Raw genomic sequence first — 27,879 nt, forward strand, 5'->3', positions numbered from 1 at the left:
TGGAATGTGATGTGATTAAAAAAAAAAAAATAAATAAAATAAACATTTACTGAATTTGACATTATTACTGTTGCATTCTGCTTTTTTGATGTTTATTGACATCCATAGTAACAGTGTGAAATAAAACCGTTTTGTGGGGAAAAAAGGTATGTGTACACTGACAGTACATTGTCAACTCATCAGAAGTAATACATTTTTCAGATGATAACATTTATTAAACTGTTTTGCTTTAAATTCAATGTAGGATATAAAGGCCAACTATTTAATTTTGCAAATGTTATTTATAAACAGTATAAATAGGTCTTTATACTAAAAAAAGTAAAGGATGGCCTTAAAAAGTTTAAAAAACCTCAAAAAATAGTATGCACATTGTACTAAAATCCAGGATAGCATAAATATTGCAGCGGCATCTGGACATCTCATAACCTAACTCAACAAGAACGCCCATAAACCCATTTCAAATGCGTCCTCGTGTTCAAACAATCTAGAATATAAAAATCGGATTAAATTACATTGCCTCCAAACTGTTTTTACGTGACCATACCACGGTCTGTAATTCATGTTAGCAGCAACCGAGATAAACCGAAATTGTGCAACAGCAGCGTTGTTTTTTCTTCTGACTCAGAGCAGGAGGTGGAGCTTTTTGAGAGATTCCTCTTCATGAAGTTTTCCAGCAGTACTGATGCAGCACATAAGCAGTGTTCGCCTCCACCTCCAACTCCAACTGCTCTTCACAAGTTACACATCGCCTGTGAAACTTACGTCCCTGAATGCACCTTTGGATAACGGACCTGCTTGTTTACTAGGAACACAAAACGTTTGTTGAAGTGCGCTGGTCTTGTGGAGTACAGAGAAACACTCCAGCATCAGGATGAGAGCGATTAACTTGGACGCGTACAGCCTCTCTCTGCTGACCGCTAAAGAAGACATCCTCAACCCGCGAGCATCCACAAACTGGTACAGTAAACGTTACTTACTTGTGTCTCAAATATGTCTCAAAAGCGAGCTGCCTGTCTAGACTGCATTTTATGCGTCACGGGCGCAAGCAACACTTTAAATGATCATATAGGCAACAAATATGAATGTTATCTAGGTAGAGAGCTAATTTGGTTTTGAGACACAACCCGAAGACGTTCACTGATGCTTTGGAAATGATATTGCGCAGTTGCTTTTTTAATGTTGTCTGAATGTATATATTTTTAGCCTACGTTTTGAATAATAAACATTTGAATACATTTAATTTGTGCACTGTGGTAAGTAAGTTGTTCAACACTGCAAAAGGCAGATTATTACTCTCCTATTACGCTGGAATTAGTTTGTGTACAGAGTACTTTTTGTGGGGAAGCAAAATACAAGGCCACTTCCCTCAAGCCTGTCCCCCATTGCTAAAGATAAGGTCAGTGAAAGTGAATGTTTTTTTGTTTTTTTTTTGTTTGTTTGTTTTTTTTTTTTACACAAATTTGAACGGAAAGTTATGAGAATACACGCTGGGTTCATTCCTGTGGAAGTGGTTGATTGAACACTTCTCCTTGCTGTTTTTCCCCTTAGTGTTTACCTGTATGCAAATTAGTTCAATTGCGATAGACTATTGTAGCTACAAACACGAATTACATTACCCTGTAATCCATACGCTTAACCATACGATTTGACAAGTATATGCACAAACTAATGCATGCACAGTAATAACATCAGTTGTATGTAATGAAGCTGCATGCATTTGCATGTTTTTTTTCTTCTACTGTTATAGCGCCACCTTTTGGAACTTTGCATGCTTTTTCGAGTAATCGCATCATTGGTCAAAGACATGGCATTTAATATTTAATTCGTATCAAAATATCATAGAGTCATTTTAGTATCATTTTTATATTGCCAGCAACTGGTAAAGCCCAACCGAATTTCTTACGTCTCCTCAGAGTAACTTTCTTCATACACTGGTGCAAGTTCTTTAAAATAAGGTTAAGTTCAACAACCGTTTTAGTAAAATAGGCCTTGAGCTACATTCTTTGTTATGTAGAATTCTAAGTTTAACATATTTTAATGACTCTTAACAATGAAACTGCACATGCAAAATATGGTACAGAAAAATTACAGGTACAGTAAATAATAATAATAATAATATTAATAATAAAATAAAAAACCTAGGACTAGTTTGCAAAAGTAATCCAGAATGGTGGAAAAATGTCCTTGGGAGAAATAAATGGGGGTATAAAGAGTTTTTTTTTTTTTTTTTTTGCTCTATAGCTCCACCTGTAGTCCTCTAAATTTCATGTTTCTACCATTTTTGGGTTATTCTGCATTTTGTTTTAAGTTAGAAAAAGTATAGGCTAATAACAATCCTAATGAAAACAATAGTGTTCCCAGCAGTTCACTTCTGGATGCCTAATATAAAAATCTGCTGGCACAGTGTTCTAGAAAATGGATGCATTTATTGGCCTATAAAATGATTCAAAGTTTTTTTTCCCTGGTTCCTCATTCTATGTGTGTGTGTGCATTTTGGGTTGAATGATGTAAGGAAACCAACCAGCCCCTATCATTTACTTTCTACCATGATGTCATGAAGTTATATTCTGCCTCAGCTTCAGGCCTATGCAGAGAGTTTACAGGGTGGTTTGCACTCAAGTGGACACCCACATGATTAGAGACACCTTTTTCTGAAACTGAATACATATGCGCTTATTCATTTAGAGTTAATAGCCTGCTCCCACTCACCGCTTACTCAACTATATGATGTCATCTTTCGTTGGCTTCTAATGTACTGATTGAACACATTGGAAACTGGTGACAGTAATTACGGGTGTTTCATTATAATCTGCATGTATCAGCTCGGATATACATTTGTTCAAACGTTAACAGCCCCTGATCTGACAGCTCAAAAGTCCTGCAGTGCCTTTCCTCTGTCAGATCTTGGCAGTTCATGTTTGTTATATCAGCAGTGTCATTGTTTCTCCTGTATTTCTGCAGGCTCAGGCTAATTCCTGCAAACGCCCGTCAGTGGCTTCCTAAATGATCCAGGCAGCACCCATTCTGTTTTTCCACATGCTTAATCACTGTGGAAACGTGCACAGAAACAGTCACTGATGCTTTAGGCTTTACAAGCCTATCAAGCGCATTCACGTATTGCCTGCTTCTGTCTATTGACAGCTGGAACAGTGATGGTGAGGGTTTTCACTTTTTATTCCACACTGTCATTTTGACATGTCAAGTCACTTTAAATGGCCTGTAAGCAGATGCTAAATGTAAGAAGTGACAAAAGACCTGTGAATTTCCAGCAAAAGAGGAAACTCGCACTTCTCCACAGCAATTATCTCTTATTTCTGTACTTTTGTGCTCTGAACAACTTGCGTTGTAGACTTGTTGAGTTGTTCAGATGCACTTTGAGCACACTAGAATGAGGAACAGCTTCTGCTATTGGCATTTTTTTTTACTGGATATGTGGTTATTTACAAAACTTTGCTTATTGAAATTAAAAATAAAGTTATTTTCCAATTAAACACCACTGAATTTCATTGTATGGGCAAAAACAGGTATTCTGAATTTCTTTTGTGTTCCACAGAAGAAAGAAAGTCATACACTTGGAAAATGACAATTCTCTAGTCTGGAGGTAGTAACCCAGTGTCAAACCATGACTGATTCTTCATGCTTGATATATCAGTCTTATAGGTCAGAGTTAAACATTGGCAGGCTTTTCACATGCCCCTTAGTAGTTCTTCAGAAGTAAATGTTAGCAATTGGTCCTTTATTTCTTCATAGTGTTTAGCAGCTGCAGTGTTTGCTGTGGATGGGTGTGCAGAGCTCCCAAAATTACACATGAGTCAATTTCGGTCATTGTATTCAAAACTAATGCAGTAATAATTGCTGCTTGCTTCTATGAAAGATGTTTTTATTGTTGTTGTCATAATTTGTAGAAGTGCTCTACAGTACAAGAAATGCTATGAGATAAAAGCCAGCGAGATTATCTAGTTTTGTAAGAAGTATGCATTTCATAACTTATTGTTTTGGTTGTAAGCCATAACATATTGTTCTTATATTGGCAGGGATTTGTTGCACTTGGTTTGAATTTGTTATCCTACGCCTTGGGCAGGCAAATACAACTCCTGAGGGATGTGACTGGACTGGAAAACTGTGAAGGCGTGGCAGAATTCTTTCCATTGAACATTGTAGGAGGTTTTGATGAGAAGCCACATTTGTGACATTTGAATCTTGAAGGTGGCTTCTTTTGACGAAGAGGAATTCAGCCACTGTCATTTTCACAGAGTAAAGATGCAGCAACTTATATGTTGCATGGTTTAAATGATGCACACACGTGTCTTTCTATGGTGATAAAGTGATGTTTTTTAAGGAACTCATCTGCATGTAATGAAGGTACAGAGCTCAGGTTCAGTGTTGACGGAACGGATGCTGTTCAGTGTTGTTGGGGTATTAGATTTTTGCATGATTTTGGAGCATAAGTTTGTGATTTTTTTATGTTACTAATGGTGAAATGTTTTCTTGTCATGGTGAGTTATCACCACAACAAGACTATTCAGTACTAATAATGTAGAATGGTAACCTTAATTGACCTCTGCTGATAGTTTTGTTGAAGTAATATAAAAATAATTAATATGCACAAAATTGAGGAAAGTAGCAAACACATGCAACCATTTTATCTTATGACATTAATACAATTTTCATAATTGTCCCATCAAAGACATTTTGAATGTCACATCAAATAAGTTTTCATCACACACTTTTTTTTGAAGATTATTGTGTTTTACAATAAAATATAAATTCAGTCTTTTTACTTAAAAGTTTCAAAGGAATTTTTTTTTTTTTTTTTACCAAATTATGAAAATGGCATCCTTAAATTGCTTACATTGGTTGATACCTTTTAGAAATAAAAGGGGTGTAGTGGTACAAGAATTCCTACCTCAAATTCTTGGTATGGGACTTTTGGTTCGCCACACATATGTGTAACAGAAGAATAAACAGAAACAAAGTATCCCGGATGTAAGAATATCTACCAAGATCTGAATGAAAAAGTGTAATGATCCAACTGCATAGCAAAATTCTGAGCTCATTAATAGTTTTGATTGTTTACATTTACAATTTTTCTGGAGAACGTCTTAACTCCTTGCTTGGCCAGTGTTATTACTTTCCAGTGCTTTCCTGTTCTCTGTGCACTTGAAATGTTTATAGTACTTTGAAAGAAAGATATTGAATTTTGAGATTGAACATTGCTGTTAAAGTGGTTGAAAGTGCATGGGTATATGTTTCTTGACAGAAAAGCCTTATATGTATAAAATAAATTGAAGAATTAATAAAGTAATGATTGTTTGATAGCTTAAGAGTAGTTTATCTGTGTAGTTTTATCTTTATCTAATGTCATCTGCATACTTTGATGTGACTTCAATCTGCTTCACCATTTGGTTTATTGTCACACCATATTATTTTTCATTTAACTAGGCCAATCTGACAACTGAAATCAGATATTATGCTTGTATGGTTTTATCCACAGGCAACAAAGATTTAATGTACCAGCGTTTGTCTGTTCCTGTTTCAGAAAAGTTCATCACAAGGTTATCCAAATAGTTTGCCATTAAAAATGACAATATAAGCCATACAGACCGATAAAGATATTTCAGTCAGTTGAAAAAGTATGTCATCTCAACCACCCTTAAACACAAAATGAAAATCAATGTGGATGGTTTATCTGAGTACTTTTATAGCATTACTTTAGTGGGGCTATTTAGCTTTATGGTGGTTGGCTTACCACAGGAATGTTTTATAGTGGCAGACTGGTAATTAAGCTATTGAGCAGAAAATGAAGAGGTATTTTAGTGTTGACTTTGTCCCAGGTAAGTGCTTTATTGATCTGGTTATAATCATTGCTTAAAAAGTCCTATGAGGTTTCCCGTGCTGATGATACAGACTGAGTAAGTTGAAGGCTGGTGGATGTGTTGATGTTCCTCATATGAATGACCAGTGTTTACACAGATATGTTTTGTAAATGTTTCCATATCCTTAAACTACCACCTTGAATGTACCAATTATGCAGAAATGCTGAATGAGCGTCTTTGGAAATACAGTAGTCTGAATGGATGTTTTGTTCACAAGTATGTATCGGGCCTGAAGCATATGTCGTATCACTCTGTGTTTCTCAATAAAGCTTGGAGTCAAAGTATTTAATTTTAAAAATATCTGAAACTTTCACATGTATATTAATCATTATACAATATATCTTTATCAATTTCATGATCATTAAAGTATATCATTATGTTAGAATAACTCAGCTGTAAAGCAATGCTCAATTTCTTCTTATTTAAATGTTCCATATCAGTCCAGAATATTTAAGCAATAAGAAAATAGATGTAATTGCAAGCGTAGTAAATATTTAGTTCAAAACGTTCAAGCACATTTTACTGGGTATATTTTATGCATTATTTTAAAAGAGATTTCTTTTTCTTGGTTATTAATGTAAAATGTATCCACTGTTTGCCAAGCTTTATGCCAGTTCAATTCACCAAACACAGAAGACCAGAAAAAATGAGCAGGATGATTAACAATGTTATTAAGTATATTTCTAATATAGTTGTTTGAGACTTTGTTTTGTATAATATTTGTGATACCAATGAATATGTTATTCTTGATATCTGCAAGACTTAAATCTTTCACCTGTGATGTATTGTTGAGAAGAATTAATGCTTTTTTGGGAACTGCATCCATTACAAACGAAAATTCCTTAGGTTTAACTGGTATTTTACATTTGTTCAAAGATTCTCTATACAGTATGTTAATAAAACACCATCATTGATTAATAGCTGACTAACTAATGCCATTTCCAAACCACGGTGAAAAAAAAAAAAATGTTTTTGTATAAAATATCGTTGTTGTTCCAAATATAGTATCTCGTAGGGGAGAAATTATGCTTATAAGCTAGTATCCATACCATAAGAGCTTGTTTATGAAATTTTGCAAGCCTAATAGAGATTTTTTTCAATTGAATAATTAAACTTCAGTAAAAATAAGCCAGTTTTTAAAGACTTAGTTTAAAGCATCATAGCTTAGTACCTCTAAACCACCATGATCTTTTGAAATACATAAGACTTCTTTTCTCAAATAATATTGCTTGTTTTTCCAAATAAAATCAAAAAGCATTTTTTCCCATTTTTTTGTGACTTTAGGGGTAATACCCAAGGATAAAGACACATAGACTGATCTCTAAATTCAAACACACCGCTTAATCGAGATTTTTTCAATTGAATAATTAAACTTTAGGAAAAATAAGCCAGTTGATAGAATGCAGTTGTAGTATGCCCCTATAATTCAAGAGACTGGGGCAAAAACTAAATGATGATATAAAAGCAACATCACATGAGTGCTGTTTTTGTCCCAAATAGCACAAGTGCAAATGTGATACTGATTTTATACATCAGTTCAGTAAATAAGAACTTAATATTGTGTTATGTTTTAGACACAATATTGTCTGTTTTTGCTAATTTTTGCCAATGCAAATATTACCTTGTAAAGCCACAGCAGAACTGATGTGCATCTGCAAGCAGCACTCAATTTCTTAATGAATCTGTGTTTTGAATGAATTGGATGAACCAATGATTCAACAGGCCATTCATAAAGAGAGCCATTTACTTCATTCTTGAATGAATCAGCCATTGGAACGAACTGAATGAATGAATGAATCAATTAATGACGTATTCATTAAGACATTTACTGTCACCTACTAGCAGTTTAAGTTTCTTGTTTAGAGTATTGTTTAATTAAAGGCAGGGGTGTTTACTGTCACCTACTGGCAGTTTAAGTTTACCAAACTTGTAGCCAATCAGCAGAAAGGGGCATGTCTACTCATGATGGAGAGGAGAGAGCGTTCATTCTACAGGACGGACATTAGCTAAGACGAGCAACAGAAAGATAGAGATGGTGGATAAAAAAACAAAAGAGGAAAACATCTGTGGAACAAAAGAAGGATTAAGGCAAGAATGAGCAAGGACACTTCTCAATAATGTGACCATTAAAGTCTGTCTACACTGTACGCGACAAAGTGACCATTGAAAATCATTTGAAATTTGTGTCAATACGTCAAAAATAGAATGCAGCAGCATTATTCTGTCAGGGATTTGTTGTGTTGTACACGCCACATAAAGTCTGTCTACACTGTACGCTGTAGACACCATGATTATAAGAGTGTATTTTCAAATCACATCAGTGTAGACATTGGATAGTATTTTGCCGTGCCGTTCACGTCCAGTGTAGACATGGTGTAACATTGGTTTTTTTTTGTTTCACATGACTGTTTGTTTTGTTTGTTTCGTATGTGTACCTTTTTTGGGAGGTTGCTTTTTTTTTTTGGTTATTTCAAATGTCAACATTCGTTTCATGTTTTCGTTTTAATTGAATTTAACATTGGCTTAAATCTATAGTTCATCCAAAAATTAAAAATGAGAAAAGAAAATGAAAAAGAAAAAAAATATTTCTTAAGCTACTTTTTGTCATATCTATTTCATGTTTTTCTGATGTAACACAATAATGGCTTTAAGCTTTATTTTGGCCAAATGTGGGATTAATTAATATACGATTAATTGGATTCATTAATTGCCACATTGTATAATTAATTATATAGCATATACACACACACACACACACACACATATGGAGAGAAGCTGTGTTGTTTCTTGGGAAATGCCTGGCACTTGTGTAGGTAGCTTCTCTCTGGCTTCTTTGCTGTTGAACTGGGAAATGGGAAAATGATAATGGAGTTCCTCTATGCTGCAAGGCTGGGTCAAAAGCCTCAAACAATGCTGTTTGTTACGGTATGTTGGGTTGTAGTCCCACACAGATGGCTTGTGGTCGTTGGCGGAGTTGTGAGGCTTGTCCAGTAAAATTAGCATTTGTTACAGTTGGATATCTGTGTACTCTCACAATTCTCCAGATATCTGTTTCCTTTCAGTGATGCTGAAATGTCTTCCAGTTGAGATTTTTTTTTTTGGTTCTTTCTTGAACTTTGAAGTTCAATAATAGAATCATGTGCAAGCCTTTCCATCCTCAACTTTAGAGTTCTGTGCTTGGCAAAAGTTTTGGCAAATGAACATGGCACAAATGCCTCTTTTCATTGTGCTTTCATGTAGTTTTGGCCAATCTTGTCTAGTTGAAAGATTTTTCCATTTATTTTCCTACATCATGTTTCCTACAGCATTTGCTTTGGCTATAGAGACGAGGTTCTGGGCTTGTCTGAGGGCACTATATCATTTCAAACATTTATGATGTTCTCGATTTTCATCCCTATCTTTGTCCAATAGAGAAAGTAAAAAAAAAAAACAAAAAAACATTACTGTTCAAAAGTTTTAAAACTGTTTTTGAAAGAAATCTCTTTGCTCGCCAAAGCTGCATTTATTTGATAAAAATTACAGAAAAACAGTAATGTTTTGAAATATTATTACAATTTAAAATGATTTTTTATATATTTTCAGCAGTCATTTCTCCAGACTTCAGTGTCACATGATCCTTCAGAAATCATTCTGATATGATGATTTGGTGCTCTTTTTTATTATCAGTGTTTAAAACAGTTGTGCTCCTCATTGTTTTTTTTTTAACCATAGTATGTTTTTCAGGATTCTTTGACGAACTGAATAGTGCTTCTGGCCAGAGATTTGAACACTGATGTTCTATTATGGAAACACTGAAACATTTACATTCTTCAGTGCCGCTTTCAGTTTGTGTCCCAAATTATACACACTCTCCTCCAAGGTGTTGGATGATATGGTGCAGATTGAGTTGTATGTTTACAAGGAGGTCTTTATCACGCCCCCTAATGACTCGCAGTAGCCTCATACCGAAGGATAATACCTAAAACCTGTTGTTTGCAGCTCAAACTACCATGTGTGCATTTAACAGTTGAGCCTGTGATAATCTATGCTCAAACTATTGTAAGTGGTCCCCGCGCTGTTGCAGGTTTCCTCTTAACCACTTTGAAGTTCTGGCTTTGACTATCTCAAAAAAGGAGTCCATTTGCAACAAGTACCCAATACCAGTTTGGACACATTTGCGCCTTGTGTGGCTTTATTCGAGTCTAATAAATTATATTTATTTGTCTTTTTGTGTTGAAAAATTTAAGACATTGCTAGAGGATAAACATTCCTCTTTTACTGGTGGCATAATCCAAGGTGAAAATAGGAAAGTTTGTGGTGTTTTGGGTTTACACAACACAAGATTGGCTCTGCTGAGGCCTTTAATCACCTCAGATTGGAAACTTGCACAGGACAGAATAAATCAACAAACAGCCTGCCTACCTAAGACTCCCACAAAGTAATGAGAACGGCCATAGATCCAGCATAAGATGATGTTATCTCATCCTTCACCTTGCATAACCTGAAAGAGCATGAGGTTTTGCCATTCTTAGTGTATTATTTGAGATTATGCTAAAGGTGAAATATTAAAGACTGAGCTTAATCTTCAAACAGGGCAACATTTTCTGTTGTAGACCACAAAGTGGTTGTGTTTGAGCTGAGACAACGTTGAACTGGCACCTCTCCATTGCAGGAATTAGACTTTACAGTAGTTACAATTCCATTAAAGCTGATATTTTGATGCAGGCCTTTGTGGTTGGCATTTGTCTGTTAGCTCAAATCATGAGACTATCAAACTCTATTCTAACATCAAACACAGACTTTTTATTTCATTTTTATATGGATTCAACAGCTGCTGCACACAGTAAGTAAATCAACCCAGGTCTCATTTATTGTATGGGTCCCTAAATCAATCATCTAATTTTTATTTCATTTTTTTATGGATTCAACAGCCTTGTGCAAATTGCCAGTTTTGCAATTAAGATCTCATTTTTTCCAACTGAACTGTGAACTGCCTGCAATGAATTTTTTCCCCCATAGCTATTGGTGTTGTGGGGTATTGTGGTCTTGATTGTATATTGTTTTGTGATATTGTGAGTGATATGTTGAATGTCTTGTGTTAATTTTTTCGTAATTTTCTTATTTTGATAGTTAAATATTACAGATCTCATCCAACTTTAAATGTGTCTTTCTTTCTGTTTTTAAAGAATCCTTTTTTTCAAAAAAAAAAAATTGATAATAATAATGGGTGTAGCATTTTTGCTGATGATTTCAGAAGGGTCATTTGACAATGAAGACTGGAGTAATGATGCTGAAAATTCAGCTTTTCCATCACAGGATAGAAAACAGTAATTTTAAATATTTCACTAAATTCGCAACGTGGGTGTAGTTTTTTCGTGACATGAGTAAATAATGAATCAGGGAAACTGCAATTTTAATTGATTCGCATAAGAGACTTTTTGGACTGTTAGGAATCAAATGCTGCCTTGAATATTTATATTATCTCACTGTTATACAACAGTTACTTCTGGTTCTCACATCTGATTGGCTGAGAGGTCTTTCCAGCCATGCAATATTCTACCAGTGTCAACATGGGAACCCTTTCATAATTTGTATCACTCCACTTGCAGCATTTCTCACAGAGAGCATCATGGTGGAGGTGCAAACCTACAATCATTTTATAAATACTACTGTTTTTTTTTTTTTTTTGTAATTTTAAATAATTTGAATGTCATTTTTTTATGATAATGTAGTTGTTTAACTTCACATATGTGATTCATTTATAAAGATAGTAGTAGAAGAATTGTTTATTCGTTGTTGATTGTGTGAGGGATACCAGACTGTGTGTAAATGAGCGAGGGTCTGTGTTCCATTAGCTGTGTGGGACAGACGGCACAGGAAATGCCAGAGTTGTCCCAGAGGAGTGTTTTTTTTTTTTTTTTTTTTTTTTTATAGAGGCCAGTGGCTAAACTCACCCTGTCCGGTTAGGGACTTCACAATCAAAGGTCACACATTTATCAGAAAGCTACATAGTTGTGATACATTGATATTCAAAACATTGTAGACACTTTCCAGAAAATATGTTTACAAGTGCACCTTCTTTAGATGCTGTAGGGAAGACTTTGAGATTCAAATAATGTTCAAATTTCATTACATTTGAAACGGTGAACAAAACTAAGGTCATGCAGGGAATGCATGGACAGATAAACTGTATACTGGGAAGGCAATGTATTCAAAGCATCTGCCAAATGCACAAATGTAAATGTTTGTAATGCTTGATGTCCAAGATGTTTTGCTAGAGCTGGTGGCCTTGAGCCCAAAGTCCTCATCTGAGAACGAGAGAGAGACAGAATGGGAGGATAGAAATGGTTCCAGTGTAATTGTCTAAGTACACCATTTAAAATAATTAAACATTATATATAATGATAGGTGTTTTTTTTGGGGGGGGGTTTTTTTTTCAGCTCAGCCTCAGTTGTCATTACATAAATGATTATGGCCATCCCCCATCCAATAATGACTATATAATAAATTGGGATCACAAACAAAACAAAAGCAAAAGCTTGGAAAGTTTACAGAGTTTCAGACTTTGGAGGTCAGCAGTAGATCTCCTTTAAAGGGTAATAGCAGCATTGTTGATGGAAAATAGGGAGTCAGTTCCTGTGATTCTGATAAGGGTCTTAGTAACCTTTTTGGCCATGATGCCTTGTTGAAACGATCCATCATCTCAAATGGACTTCCTGCACAGATAAAGTTGTGCAGAAATAATAGAACCTATTTAAGAGAAGAATAGCATGCAAACATTCCTGTCTCACTTAAACAGGCTGGATGTATAAGTTAGGATTACCTAGCTTCTCTTCAGGTGGATAGCTATTTATATCACAGCATATAAGGTTACCTATGAAAGGCTACTACAGTTCCCGTGTGTAGACTGGGGTTACATAGTTGGGTTCATGTTACACTATAGTTACTTGAGAAAATGAAGCTTTAATTAATCAGTGCTGAAACACTAGACGTATTGTTCCTGTTTCTGTGCTTGTTAAGGCTTTATCATGCTAGTTGGAAGCACAAACCTGGACACACCTGTGTGAATGTGTCAAGTTTTTGCTGACCAGTTTTGTTTGTTAGTCACAGTTTTATCTTAATTGCAAAACAATTAGATTTTCCATGGCTAAAAGCCAGACCGCAACAACTAGTGTGTAAAATCTTTGGACCTAGAGTTGATTGTTACTTTCCACCTCACAGGTTGCTGAAATATAATTTACACAGTGGCCAAGTTTCCTATGTATTAGTGTAATACATTTACATGCACAATCTTACACCGTGTATGCTTATAGCCAGACAGCATGTGAGGTCATGTAAATGCCTTAAATAGTCTTCTATTTCTGGTGAAGGTCATTAATTGTTTAAGTAATCCCGATAAACAGATTTTTGCGAGTGCCTCGGTTTTTTCTTTTCTCAGTAAATGACAGTATATTAAATTAAATTAAATGAATTAATTAAAAAAATTAAAAATAATTTATTATATCTAACGTTATAAGCCTGATAAATATTTTAGCTCTTTCTCTCCCTCTTAAAGTCTGTCATATTTGTTGAGCTGTTTGGCAGAACAGAAACTCCCAGTTCTGATCCCAGAGTTTCTTTCATGCCCGTGTACCTTCCATTGTGACATATAACTGGCATCTGATTCTGCACTATGACTTCACATCCTTGATATACTGTACAAGTCTTTCTCCCTCATTCTGTCTCTTTTTCACTTAGTCACTCTCATACTTGCATGCCATTTCGTTTTGCAACCATATATAACATTTGCATGCCTACCTCCTCAGTCTGTTTTCTTTTCCCATCCCCCATCCTCTTAAATTCAGTCCCCCATACTACTTTTCATTTTCCCATCCTCCCTCCCCTCTCCTTCACTATTTATTGTATGCTCTTCAACTCCATCCTTTTGTGTTCCACCAGAGTCTCTCTCTCTCAGGAAATCCGGATGCATTCATTCCTCTTCTACTCTTCAAAGAGTTGCCATTAGCACAAAATTGGCACCCAGGGGTCTGTTCCCCCATACAAGGAGAGGCAGCATTAGTTATACCCTCACATAGATGCCTTATAAAGCTTAGATTACGCCATACAAGCAGTAAAGTTAATTTAATAGGTACTATTATTATTATTATTATTATTATTATTATTATTATTATTATTATTATTATTATTATTATTATTATACATCTTCATTAGGCTCATGTCTCTGAGTTTCAGTCTACATTTCAGCCTTCTTGGCTGTTGAACTCATTTTTAGTGTGTTGAGCTATTCGCCTGTGCCTGTTCCTGCTCCAGGCCAGCATACACCCAAATGAATAGCGCTTGGCACACTGCATTCAGTATGACAGGGTTACTGTGCCAGATGGCAATGTGCTTAAGTTGTTTTGTACTTTCTGCAAAGGTTGTTAGAGAGCCCACTGTCCAGACTGGTATAGGTCTGCCAGGCCTCTGTCTGATCCTTCAATGACAGTAATGATCCTTAATTATTTTCTTAGAAGCAGGGCTTTTCTTTTGCATTGTTCCCATTTATTCCTACTTGGTATTGTCGTTTTGCATGCTGTGTTCACTACAAAATATCCATTTTCATCAACTTTGGATATATTTAACTGTAATCTATGGTTCAGCACACAAGCAAATGCACATATTGTTGTTGTACACTGAATGCCTCAGGCCAACTTACTGCAAGCTTTGGCAAATTTTTACTTCATATTGCTGTTATGAGTGAGGCTTAAATTTCACTATTTAGGACACCTTGACTATGGAAGAACTTGGTCCTGTCAGTTCATAATGAGCTAAGAAAGTTTTTTACATATGTAAATAATGCCAGCTGCCATTTCTACACATGATTTTAGTGTAGTGACATTTGGGCCCATTGGTTTTAGGTGTCTGCTTTGGATTTATGATTGTTTTTAAGCAGGCCAAGGAATATTAGTGAGCCAAATAGTACCAACAAGCCAGATTTGTGGACACTAAAGCTGCACTGGCAAGGAACTATAAGTGATTTAGTAAGTTCAGACTAAGGGGTCTAAAGGGGTTTTCTGGAACAGTAAAATATGCCACAGACACTTGAGACTTTTCATACCGTTTTTTTGGGAGAAAAGCTTTTCCTCCATGCCAGTTGGTTTGACAACCAGGTAGGTAAATCTCCCTTGGCCCCTCTTCTCTCTTGAGCCATTGATTTTGCTGAATGTTCTTCTCCACAGCTGTTTTCCAGCTTTACGCACTACAGATGGAATGTGGCCATCTTAGGCAAGGTGGACATCCAAGTGGATTTGGCCTGGGAGTTTATTTGAAGTTTATCAACATGACTTTCAGAGAACAGATGTAGTCAGGATGTTAGAGACAACATTTTGCTTAACACTTAGATATTAGACAAAAAGGATGCAAAAATGCAATTTTTGGCCTAATTTAAAGTGGTAATGAGTAGTATTCAGGTCATATTTCTGTGCTCTTGGAAAGTCTTAGATGATGTCAAAGGCTGGATTCATGTACAAGTGAAGTGTCACAAATCACTCAAATTATTCCTGTCTTTGCAGATACTCTGTGTATACCTGTGGTCATGTCTGTGCATGTAGTCCAGTGGGAGAATAAGTGATCAGTAAAGAGGGATAACTCCTATCACAGAAAAATACTCACCAAGGCTTTGTTTATTTGATCAAACATTCAGTTAAAAACAGACATATTGATAAATAGTACTACAATTTAATATACATATGTTCAGTTTTGTAACCAATTTTAAAATGTAATTTATTCTTGTAATGCAAAGCTGAATTTTCAGCAGTCATTACTCCAGTCTTCAGTAACTTGTGATTCTTCAGAAATCATTTTAATATGCGGATTTGCTATGTAAGGAACATGTTTTATTATCAGTGTTGCTGCTGCTTAATAATTTTGTAGAAACTGTGATGCATCCTTTTTTCAGGATTTGTTGATGAATAAAAAGAGCAGCATTTATTTGAAATGGAAATCTTTTGTAACAAGTATTAATGTTTTACTTTCACTTTTACCAATTTAATGCATCCTTGCTGAATAAAAGTTTTAGTTTCTTTTTAAAAAAATCTCACTGACTCAAACATTTTGAACAGTAGTGTACATTTAGATTTTTTTATTTTTTATTATTGTTTAAATTGCGACACAAACACCCACATAAATCACTCCATCTTAAAACATCCTTCCAATGTTTCCTCTCTTTCCTTTCTCCTTTGTGCTGCCTGTTCAAACCTCGTCCACGTCGTTCTCCCTCTATTCCTCATTCTCTGTTCTTGAGCTCATAGCTGGCTGGACTGCAGAACAGGACTGCTTGTGTTTTTCTCATCAGACTCTTGACACAGGAAGTGTGTATGTGTGAGGTGAGGACAGTCCAGACGACTTCCAGACAACACCTCTCTCCACTCTCCAGGAAATTTCTAGTGCAGCGTTAGATTTGATTTCAAGAAATATATTAAGGTACATTGTGAAGTGTTTTTTAATCTGAATTCGTTTTTTAGTATACAGTCAGGCCACACTATAATTGAAGTCAGTTCTTGCTTTCAGTTGCAGGTTGTTCTGCCTGGATTTCTCAGCTTTGTTCTTAGTGTTTTACTGACAAGCTCTTTTAAATAATGTCCAGACCTACTCAGTCTAGTCCTACAGGATTCTGGGGTTTTTGGAGTTGTGGTTGGGCATTCATATGATATGAAACCACACTGTGCTGTGTTGTGTAAGATCCTCAGTTGATGTGCATTCAAATGTGGATTACCAGGTTACCAGGTGTAATTTGTCAACCATATTTAATGCATTTGCTCAATGTTCAACACTTTATTCAACATGACTTGCATTTCCTGGAAATTGAAGCCATGACCTGTTTAAAGTCACCAATAAAATTAAAATGGACATGAAATGGACAATATTTTTTAGTTTTTATAGAATATTGCATTGTTTATTATAAATTATTTGTGTAAATTTTTTTGAAGTTCATTTGCCCTTACAACCTTTCACTATAATGACACCTCAGTTAACAAAATCAAGCCTCATCCTACATTTTTTCTCATTCAAGAAGCTGTTTCACTTAGATTTACAACACAAGAGGGAAGAAAAGATGATTGCAACTTTCTTATAAGACAGACTTTTGCACTGAAAAACTATGTACAAAAGTACAAATGTTTAGTGAATTCTCCCCATTGTCAACGAATGACTACAATTTCATGCAAGTACGTGGGATTTTTGAGACCAATTCTTATGAAAAGTGAAAGACTGAGAGTAAATGCAGAGAACAAAAGTCCTCCTTTCAGTTCATGCAAAACAACTGTAACTGCATGTGTACTCTAGCTCACCAGGGTACGTCATAGATGCCATGGAGATGCAATGCATGCCTGAAAGACAGTGAGTAAAGTGCTGACTGTTTGTGCTCATTTACTATGTCAAGGGGAATGTGTGGTCCTTACTGCATAAATAAATACACTTCTATACCATGACATTTCATTGGAGCTTCATGTTTAAAACATATTGATTGCAGCATGATGTGATTTGACCCTTAGATGAACCAATTAGCCACAGGACAACATGCTTTTAAAATGACCAGATATACAAAGGGCTTATGCGTGCGCTGGAACTGTGCTGCTAAATGAAATGCATATTTGTTTGTCGTAATGCACTGAAGCATAATTTTGTAGTGTTATTTGATCTAAGTACTAGCTGTCATCTTGAGTTTACAAATTTTTCTTGCTTAATTGGAATTGATTCTAGCTGGATTCATTGCAGAACAGGCTTTATTAGCCTACAAACCTCATCTCTTGTAAACACTCCTCATTTTAACTGTTTGGCAAGGCCACACCCAGGACGAAAATGTCTGTCAATTCAAGCACATAGCAGAAGATTTAGGAAAGAAACCTTTTATGGCAGTGACAGTGACGTGACATACAGCCAAGTATGGTGACCCATACTCAGAATTTGTGCTCTGCATTTAACCCATCCAAAGTGCACACACACAGCAGTGAACACACACTGTGAACACACACCCGGAGCAGTGGGCAGCCGTTTATGCTGCGGCGCCCGGGGAGCAGTTGGGGGTTCGTTACCTTGCTCAAGGGCACCTCAGTCGTGGTATTGCCGGCCCAAGACTCGAACCCGCAACCTTAGGATTAGGAGTCAAACTCTCTAACCACTAGGCCACGACTTCCTATCTGTGTTAACAAGCTCCCCTTCATGATATGCTTGTGTCAAGTTACCCTAACAGACAGCTGGTATAAGCACATCTCTTATCCCCCGTTACTCTCAATCTGTCGTCCTTTTTATTCCCATACTGGTGGAAGGATCCGGAACAATGGTGTCACAACTTGCTAATTGCATACTGGTAGGTTGGTTTGGCTGAACACAGACTCTGATGAGGGGAAACAGGCTGTTATTGTTGCTTGTGTCTGAGCTCTGAGTCAAAAGCCCAGAGGTCACAATCTGGGAGGCTTCCAGAGATCAGAAGCTTTGGAGACAATAGAGACATGATGACGACAGGCTGGTGTAGATTATCCTCGTTCAGTGTAAATTCCAGGGGACAGAGTGAGGAATTCTCTGTATAAGGTGTTGAACTATACATGAACTACACATAGCTAGATCAAATTCATTTAGCCTGAATTTCGGCACAGGATTGTTGTTTTGCACAATTGTAGTCTGCTCGTTGAAATTCAAAATGAGTTTAATGTGAATGTGCACTACTTTTTGTATTTTTAAAGAAGCACATTTTTGCATATTTGCTTAACTTCTGTTAAAATAAATTCATAAATTCCTATCTATTGAGAAACTTTTTTTTTTTTTAAATAGAAGTCCCTTTTTTATATACAAACATCTTGTAATACGTAGTTATATCTCATTGTAATTTAGAATCAGTTTAATGAATATATTATTAATTATCATGCAATGAAGACTATACCAACAATTGTTAGATAACTGAATTTTTTTTTTTATTATTAACTTGAATAATGGTGTACTTTAGGGAGGAGTTTTTAGAAATGAACTTCAGGCCCTCACTTAATAAATGTATCATGGAAGTGAGAAATGATTAAAAGTGCCCAGCTCTTACTAAACAAGTCTGATCCATGAGCCAGGCTGTTATTATATAGTATTATAGGATTTGCTTGACATTTTACATTGACTAACTGTTGGAACAGACCAAGTATTTTCCCAGAGATTAACCTGTTAATAATGGCAGCTGTGGTGTACCTGCCACAGCAAGTTCAACAGTAAGCCAACTGATAGATTTATCATTATTTGCACCTGACACACAACAGTACACAACAGTAAATTGGGGCGTTTTAGTTTCGTAATGTTGAAACTGTATATTCTTGGGACTAGAATCTCACATTGATAGAAATTAGTTGGGTTGTTTCTAGTTAATTGTTATAATTAAGCACTAGAACATAACATATATTGCTAATCTTATACATGTACACAGGTTCTCTGAGGTGACACCAATGATGGATAATGAACGAATGCAACAGAACATTCCATCTAGAGATGGGCTCTTTAAAAGTTACTATTCAAAATAAACAGCGAAATAAAAAACGCAACAGTGCATACTGAACTCCAATCAATGAAAATAGTGTTCATGCTTATTATGATTATTACGGTAATTGTTCTTCATTCAGCTGGTCAGCAAGAATAGATCACCAACATCTTCAGAAGAAAAAAAAGAAAGAAAAATATTTGAGAACTTAAGAAATTTTGCAGATTTGAATTTAATTACATTTAAATTGAGCTTGGAATTTATCGTAAAATATTTCTAAACTTTTTTTCTTCAGAAGGTTTTTGTGAATCCAGTCCCAGAACTGTTATTTTACTCAGAGAATATGCCTAAATGTATTTCTTGTGTTCAGAATGGCATTTTAAAACCCTATGGATGTGTCTTTGAGTGCCAATTTCATCAGCTGCCATTTAAAACAAGAAGCCTCACCAAAATGATTGCACCAAAATGACTGCCACAGAAGGGAACTTTTCCGAAAAGCTTTACAAACTGTGATCCCTATTTCCTAAGCAGGGAAACAGGGAATGGACCAATCCAACAAATGCAGCATTCAATTGCACTGAACCTCAAGTCTTTAATCTCACAAACCAAGTGCCCCACCTGCATTTCACTGTTTGCTTTGGTGTGGCCGGGTGGTCCTGATACTAAATCCATTAATTTCTCTTAGCCTCAGTTCCAAGTAATAGTCTCAGTGCATGATACATAACCACAGACAGCTGTGACCTGGGTTCAAATGCTGTTCTGCGTATTCATACTCTATGAATACACTTGCTATTGATCATTGGGTGAAAAGTCTTGACTTGAGCATGTCAAAATTAGAACTTCACTAACAATGTAAAAAAAACATATTAGCCAACAACAGCGGGCATCGACTCTGATTGAAGCAGATGTGAGGGACTTTTGCTGAAAAATCTGGAAACTAAACAGCAAGGGCAATAATAAAGGAAGAGAGATAGAGATGACTAATTTCAGCTCTTCTGTGAGAACATTTGGTATATGCAATATTTTAGAGAAGGCCTGCTAAGTTTACTGAGGTCAGTGCTTGGTTTGCATCATACATGTCCAATATGTGGAGCATTCTGGGATCTTGTGAACATGTAGAATAAATACATGGACAATGCACACATGGTCCTCACACCCAAGCCCACTTACTGCATTTTAAGATGACGTGGCTGTGAAATGCAAGGAGTTTCATAGTGTAATAGGTCAATGATCCCTATTGATATGTTGACTTTTTACTTGCCTCACTTTGAAATGGTATCAGCACTTGATATAGTGTGGTTCAGGATATTATGTTACAAGCGGCTTTCAACACATCTTGTAACTTAACTCTGCCACTAGTTTCTACAGTCTGCATTGCTGTGTTTTCCTCCAGTGTAACATACTGATGTATTTCTCTCTCTGTCTTTTTCAGGGCTTTATTTTCATATGAGGGTGTGACCAACAATCTCAAACTCACAGATTCAGGAGGTGAGACTGCTAACCATTCCTCCAGTGTCTTTTCTTTCTTTCTTTCTTTGGGTTTTTTTTTTTTTGGTCTAAATTTTTACCAATGCTCAATAAAGCAAAGGAAAATGGGTTTGGAATTCCATTTATTTTCTCAGTAAGTCAGTGTGATTTCAACTGGTTTAGTTGCAGAATTTCCTGTGAAGAACTACACTACCCATTATTGTAAAATTTCACTAATTGAAGAAAGCCATGGAAAAAGGAACAGGAATAACAGCAAAGAGCTCAACAGTGTCCATCCACTCTTATAAAGGATTGTGAATGAAATTAAAAAAAAATATTCAAATATACTTTTATGTTTGAATATTTTATAATAATTATATAGCTTTTTTGTATAATCACTGGCTTATTGTTTTAGTATATCTATAGTTGAATCTAGTATAATATTATCTGTAGTTTTATCATCAGTCTTCTCCTAGCTATGGAAAAGCTGGGCATTTTACAATTATTTTCGGTTTGGAAAAGTAAATTAATCAAATAATAAAGCCAGTTTTACTTATTATAAAGTTTAGCGAAATTTCCATTCAATATAAATGCTCAGCTCTAAAATATTTTGAGAATTTTCTTTGTGAATGCAATTGTCATAATACATTTTTTTCTAAAAGTTTCTCATCCTGTAATTATGAACAACAAAAGTCATGATAATTCATCCATCAAAAAGTATGGAGAGCCAGTATTTTGTCTAAGATCAGTAGTTCATTCATAAAAAGACATAAATCATACTTGGACATTTTTTTCCTCTATAATATTTGGGATTATTTGTCTATATTTATAGGACAGAAGTGTAGACAGGAATGTAGAAATGAGAGAAGGGGAGTGGGACATGACACAGGCCGGACCTTGTACCCAAACTGGTCCCCACGGACCAGCAGCTCCTGTATAATGTCCTATGCATGTGCATGGCCCACTGTACCACAGCTCTGAGTTTTTGAAATGCCTGTGGAGAAAATTATCCGAAAAAAATACTTCCAGAACCAAGGTCACTTAAAATATGGGCAATCATTGTTGCGCTCTATTTGAGGCAGTTTAAAAGCTCAGTCTGAGGGCAACCATGCAACACTGATGTGTGAAACGCTTCTAAATCAGAGAGGATTACCAATTAAAGCTCAGACTGCAAACTCTGTTCCTCTTAATATCAGATGAAGCAGAAAAATCTCACTTGAGTGTAGGAGAAAGACCAGCTCTGCTAATTACATCAGACCTGTCCTGTACTCTGGAGATTATCATTATAATATGGGAAAAGAATGCAAGTGTTGGCTGAGGCATTTACTTTCATGTGGCCATTATTTCATGAAGTCAGTTTGGACCTCTTTAATTTTGTCCCTTTATTTCTCTCTGTCATCTGCCAGCTGGAGGTTTGACAGAATTGGTTGGGAAATTTCACAGCAGCAGGCCAATGTATGGCCTCTGCAGGGCGGGACTGACCGAAACAGGACAACCACAGATTGTCATGGTCTGCTGGGTAAGTAGTTTATAAACATGTTTATATCAGTTTATATCAGCCATAACAAATTCATGCACACATAGTGCACTAAAATGTAGCATCTGAGTTCTCTCGGGTCTCTCGGTCTCAAGCTGCAAATAGACAGGATCCTAAACTTTAGATGGAACGTCTGTCTTTCCCTTCTTTTGGGGTGCTTCAAATATTTGTGGCTCTTATAACAAATACTTCTGGATGAGGTCATTTTGCCTTGTTCTGATTAGATGTCAGACATTTATGCCTAGCTCCTATTGGTTGTTGCTGTGAGCCTGAAGTGGTTCCTCATTTGTTGGAGCTGCCACATCATTAATCAGTCTGTGTTTAAGCGATGGATGTGAGGCTCCTGTTGATCAGATGTGTCAATGGCTTCACTTCACAAAAGGGCTTTGACCTTCAGACTTGTAGCTGAAGGAGCTCAAATACAGACGCAAAGAAGCATTCTGGGAACCTTCCTAATATCCATCGTGGATCTGGCTGCCAAGGCGATAAGTGGGAATGTTGTGGTTGGGGTCAGAGGTGCCATCTGTAGCCAGTCAGGCATTGTATAGAGGAGGGGGGAGTGGTCTCTGTGACCTGTTAACTGCAAGAGACTTTCTTGTGAATTAGACTGGTGCTCATACATACAAACACACACACACACACACATAGATACACTTCTGATGATGCAGAAGGTCTAGATGCACCAGAAGAGTAGTTTAAAAGATTTTAATTATTTGTATTTCATTGTTGATCTATCTTTCAAAAACATACAAAAATATTACCAATCCCAAACTTTTTAGTTCTAGCATCTTGAGGATATTTAAAGGTGTCACTACATAATGTCATATAGCTTGTTGGTTTATATTGTGATGTTTATTTGAAAGCTTAGTTCTCTTAAATATAATGGAAGTGTCACTTCTCACACAATCTCTTCTGTCTACATCAAACAGGTTGGTAATAATGTGGATGAGCACCGCAGAACTGAATGTGTCAGCCATGTGCCTGCCATCAAGACCTTCTTCAAGGTAAAAAAAAAAAACCCAAAAAACATTGCAAATGACTAGCTGTCCGTGTATCATCTGCTTTCACATAATAGAGCTCCTGTGCAAAGTTTGTATAATGACAGCACTATAATCAGTAGGTTACTTTACTTGTTTGGATGATTCTTCTGACATCTTTCATAAATTAAACTCTTTAAACTTTCATAACTGCATTGTATTTCAGAATCCAAGGTATTTTAATAGTGTGCTGGTTTAAACCTCCAAGACATATAGACAATGAATCTTGTAGGGGACGCCATCATAAACATACACAGGTTGTGCAGCAATTATTTTGTTATTGTTTGGATATTTACAACTGAGAAACATGCTAGAAGAATTTCAGATTAAGATTGTTAGACGTGTCTAGTCAGAGCCTCTAATATATCACAGTTCATGCTTTCTGATTTATATGGTATATATGATTTTCTCTCTCTTACCTTACAATTGCTACTTTTCTTGAACATACAGACTAAACCATTTTATATGCACACCCCCCAATCCCCAAACATGTGCGCATGTACATCCAGTTATTTTTTATTATTTAGGTTTAAGTTCACATTCCATTTTGCATTGGCCTCTTTTTGTGTACTTACAAAAGCCAAATGATCAGTCAGATTGAGTTAAGTGCAGGATTTTCTTAACTCAGAATGCTCAACCGAATGGTGAGGAGGGAAAAATGTTTTGTGTCTATTTGAATGAATGGGTGGAGTATGTAAAAAAGGCTCTCACACAATTCTGAAACCATAAGCCCTACTAAAAAGTGTACAAATGCAGTCCTCTGTTATTCTGAGATTTCCCTCTTGTAAATGGTTTCTTTCCTTTGCTAGTATCTGTGATGGTTAGCAACTTGGTGCCAGCTCTTATTGTAGTAAAGCTGTCCTCTCATGTCACGTCCTATTGTTCTCCTGAACAGCCACTGACAGGCACCACACAGACTGAATGAGAAGAGCAGAAATTAAAGAGAGAGAGAGATGTGTTCGTTATAGAAAATGTGCTTTTGTTTTGAGGAACATTAGCGTTTAGGAAGTTTTCTATATCTTGTGATATAAGTGTTTGCCTCTTGAAGCTGTCTGTGGATTTATTTACTCCACCAGCCAGGCCATGTTGCTTTAACATTACCATATTTTTCAGATGGTTGTATGAGAGGGTCAGACATGTCTGGGACATTTTTAATGCCTTATAAAGACATTGCCCAGTCAGCTTCACAGGCATGCCAAGAATGCTGTTTATTCAATTCTCAGTGTTTCTCTCTCTTTATGACCTTGTATTGTGTCGTTCATCCACAATGTGTGTTTGTGTGTGATAAATGTCAGCATGAGTGGGTTACAAAAGTGTTTTTTATTATATTTCCATTCTAATTTAAATCTCGTTGTTATTTTTGTGTTGATTGATGGTTGTTCAAGCAGATGAACTTTGTTAGGTTACGTAAGGTCAGGATTTATGTTTTATGGCGTGGGAGAGGCTGAGCCCCCAAACCAACGGGAGCACATACTGTATGGGACCGGACCCTGTTATAGCCATAAAATCAGACAGCCGGAGACAAGCTGTCAGAGGCATTTACAGCATTCTGCCTCAACATTCCTCTAAATTAATGATAACACTTTCTAAATTTGGATTGAGGGATCTGTGAAATCTCCAGCGTATGACAAAGCAATAGTCAGTGACAAATATGCAAACCTTTGTCCTCTTGCATGTCTTATATCTTTTAATTAGGCTGGCAGATATTTTTAATGATTACTAAAATGGAGAGTTCACACAAAAAAATTACTGTTCAAACATGTATTTTCTCATTGCGTGGACAAAACACTGAAATATTCTATAAAATGTCTTTTTATGTTTGGCTAAAGAAAGTAAGTCATACAGGTTTAGAAGGGGTTTAGGAGGGTGTGTAAATGATGACAGAATATTCATTTTTGGGTGAATTATCCCTTGAAGTAATTATTAAAAGCAACAACACCCAGTTTTCCTGCTCTCTAGCAGGCCTAGTCTCCAAAGACATACGGTCATGGGGAACTAAACCCAATGTAAAATCCAAAATCATTTATCATAGTGTACGTCTTGGCTTCTGAGATGTGCCTTCAGAGTATCAGTAACAAGACGAGCCACAATGCACTTCATCTAAATCCCTCCAGTTACTCCTCCCTGCTGTCTCCATTTATCACTCACAATTTGTATTGTCTCCTTATGACGAGTCTGTGCTAGTAACGGCTGTGATTTGTGCATAATGACTAGTCAGCTCTTTAAAGACTTCCAAAATATCAAATCAAATCAAATTTGGTAAATGAGCCATCAGGGTAGATGTTTAATATGCATTAGTCATCAATGATGACCATTAATCCCAATTTTTGAATGACACAAATCAAGACTATAAGATAAATACTTGTGATTCCCATCCAGGGGAATGTGGTAAACTTCAAAAGATTTTGATTTTGATTTGATAAAATCATTTCTGAATATCTATATCTATAATCCGTTCAAAAGTTTTTTTATGTTTTTTTTTTTTTAAAGAAGTCTCTTATGTTCACCAAGGCTGCATTTATTAAATGATAAAAACAGTTATATTGTAAAATATAATTACAATTTAAAATAACTGTTTATTATTTTAATATATAGTCTAATGTTGTTTGTTCCTGTGATGCAAAGCTGAATGTTCAGCAGCATTACTCCAGTCTTCAGTGTCACATGATGCTTCAGAAATCATTCTAATATGATTATTAGCTGCTGAAGAAACATTTCTTATTATCAATGCTGAAAACAGGTGTGCTTCTTAATATTTTTGTGCAAACTGTGATACATTTTTGTAGGATTCTTTGATAAATAGAAAGCTCAAAAGAACAGGATTTTTTTGAAACCAAAATATTTTGTTGTTTTATAAATGTCTTTACTGTCACTTTTGATCATTTGAATGCATCATTTATAAAAAAAAAAAAAAAAAAAAAGATTTTTCTTTAAAAAAAAAAATCAATCTTACTGATCCTAAACTTTTGAATGGTAACAGTATTTTTCTTTTCAGTGTGGTCTGTGATGAGATATCAGTATAGTGTGAGCTGCAGGCGTGAGGTGTGTATGAGAGAGCGTCTGTCCTCAGTGCTGTTAATACTGGCATCAGTATTCATCAAGCCCTGGGGCTAACTACATGTCAAGGGGCTCATCTAAAGCAAGTAATAACAGAGAATTAAGTCATTTAACTCCTCCCAAGCAGAAAAAGGGATATAAAAGATAAATAAAGGGAGGAGAAAATTAGCTCAATTTTAACCTAATATTCTGTAGATTAAGTCTTTCCAGTCAGAGAAAAAGCAATGAGTAAACAAATTGGTCCTGACTTGTTCAAGCTCTTGTGCATGTCAGAGAAATGTGGAAAGAGGGCTGAATGTAGTGGTATGTTAATCCATTGAAAAGCTGTGGGGGTTTTTTGGGTTGGAGCCCAGTCCAGCACTCACAAGGCCCTCTGGCACAGTGTCTGTCATCACAGAGTTGCATTGCTCTTCTACTCCCTTCTCTCCCACAAACCAGATCTTACACTAGATTCACTGTGATCAGAGGTGTTTTGTTGAGCAGGTATCATGTAATATAAATCCTCAGTGGATCTTCAGAGCTGTAGATGGAAGCTGATGACAGCAAAATGCTTTATAAGGGAAAATGTTGTATGAAGACATGCTTATACATTCTTACATCCTGCCTCTGATGTACAACAGAAAATAATTCAGACCCTCAGTCTGTTCTCTCTATTACTAATTCAGTTCTCACTTTTTTTTAATTGTTTGAATTTTTCATTTTTTGAATAAATAATGTTTATATTTACAGTTGTTTTTAACTGAATAAGTTTAATATTAATGAAAATTAGCATTTTAGTTTAGTTTTTTTTTTGTTTTTTGCTTTTTAGTTTAGTTTTATAAATATTAACAGCATTTTTAACTGAATAAGTTTAATATTAATGAAAATTAGCATTTTAGTTTATTGTGAATCGCTTTCTAACCTTGTTTATTCAAACTTTTTCCAGTACAAAAGCTGATGAGCTCTGTATCTTGTACACATGTTGGTCATGAAAAAAAAAACTCTTAGCTCTTTATTTAATGTCTTCACAGACACCACAAATAAAGTCAAATTGTTGTGCAGAATATTATCAGAATAATATTCAGTCCTTAATATAAATGCAATAAAACGGCTGATGCAATGAGAAACAAACTTATCTAAAATTGCTGTGTTGAAAAATGTGTTCATATGGAGCAGCTTCAAGGATGTGGTCAGTAGTTTTTACTCTCTTGATGTTTGATGTTGATGTCACCACAGGAAGCTCAAGTATTTATTACAGCCTCAGAGCAAGATGAGGTGACGGAGGAGCTGATAATGGCGGCTTTTGCAAAGATTCGACCTCCAATGGAGAGGCTGAGGAGAACCTCAAGGACGACGGATAAGGATGAGACTGTGGTAAGTTACCACAAAAAACACAGACTTGGCTGTGCACAAGAGCTTCCTTAATTAAAATAGAAGAAGTCTGTTTCTCATTAGAAT

General features: G+C 35.9%; 1 protein-coding gene across 2 annotated transcripts in view; it reads left to right on the plus strand.

The window, feature by feature from the left end:
- Window positions 1-646: 646 nt before the first annotated feature.
- LOC109078801 (drebrin-like protein B) overlaps window positions 647-27,879 on the plus strand; it is a 32,996-nt gene continuing 5,763 nt past the window's right edge. For both annotated transcript variants that reach the window (XM_042757329.1, XM_042757330.1), the window contains exons 1-5: window positions 647-957; window positions 20,777-20,832; window positions 22,218-22,330; window positions 23,278-23,352; window positions 27,658-27,795. In XM_042757329.1, coding sequence (XP_042613263.1) covers window positions 872-957; window positions 20,777-20,832; window positions 22,218-22,330; window positions 23,278-23,352; window positions 27,658-27,795 — 468 coding nt within the window. In that variant the 5' untranslated portion in view covers window positions 647-871. The remainder of the gene's footprint in view (window positions 958-20,776; window positions 20,833-22,217; window positions 22,331-23,277; window positions 23,353-27,657; window positions 27,796-27,879) is intronic.

This window comes from Cyprinus carpio, chromosome A5 (genome assembly GCF_018340385.1).
Source record: "Cyprinus carpio isolate SPL01 chromosome A5, ASM1834038v1, whole genome shotgun sequence".
Classification (NCBI taxonomy): domain Eukaryota; kingdom Metazoa; phylum Chordata; class Actinopteri; order Cypriniformes; family Cyprinidae; genus Cyprinus; species Cyprinus carpio.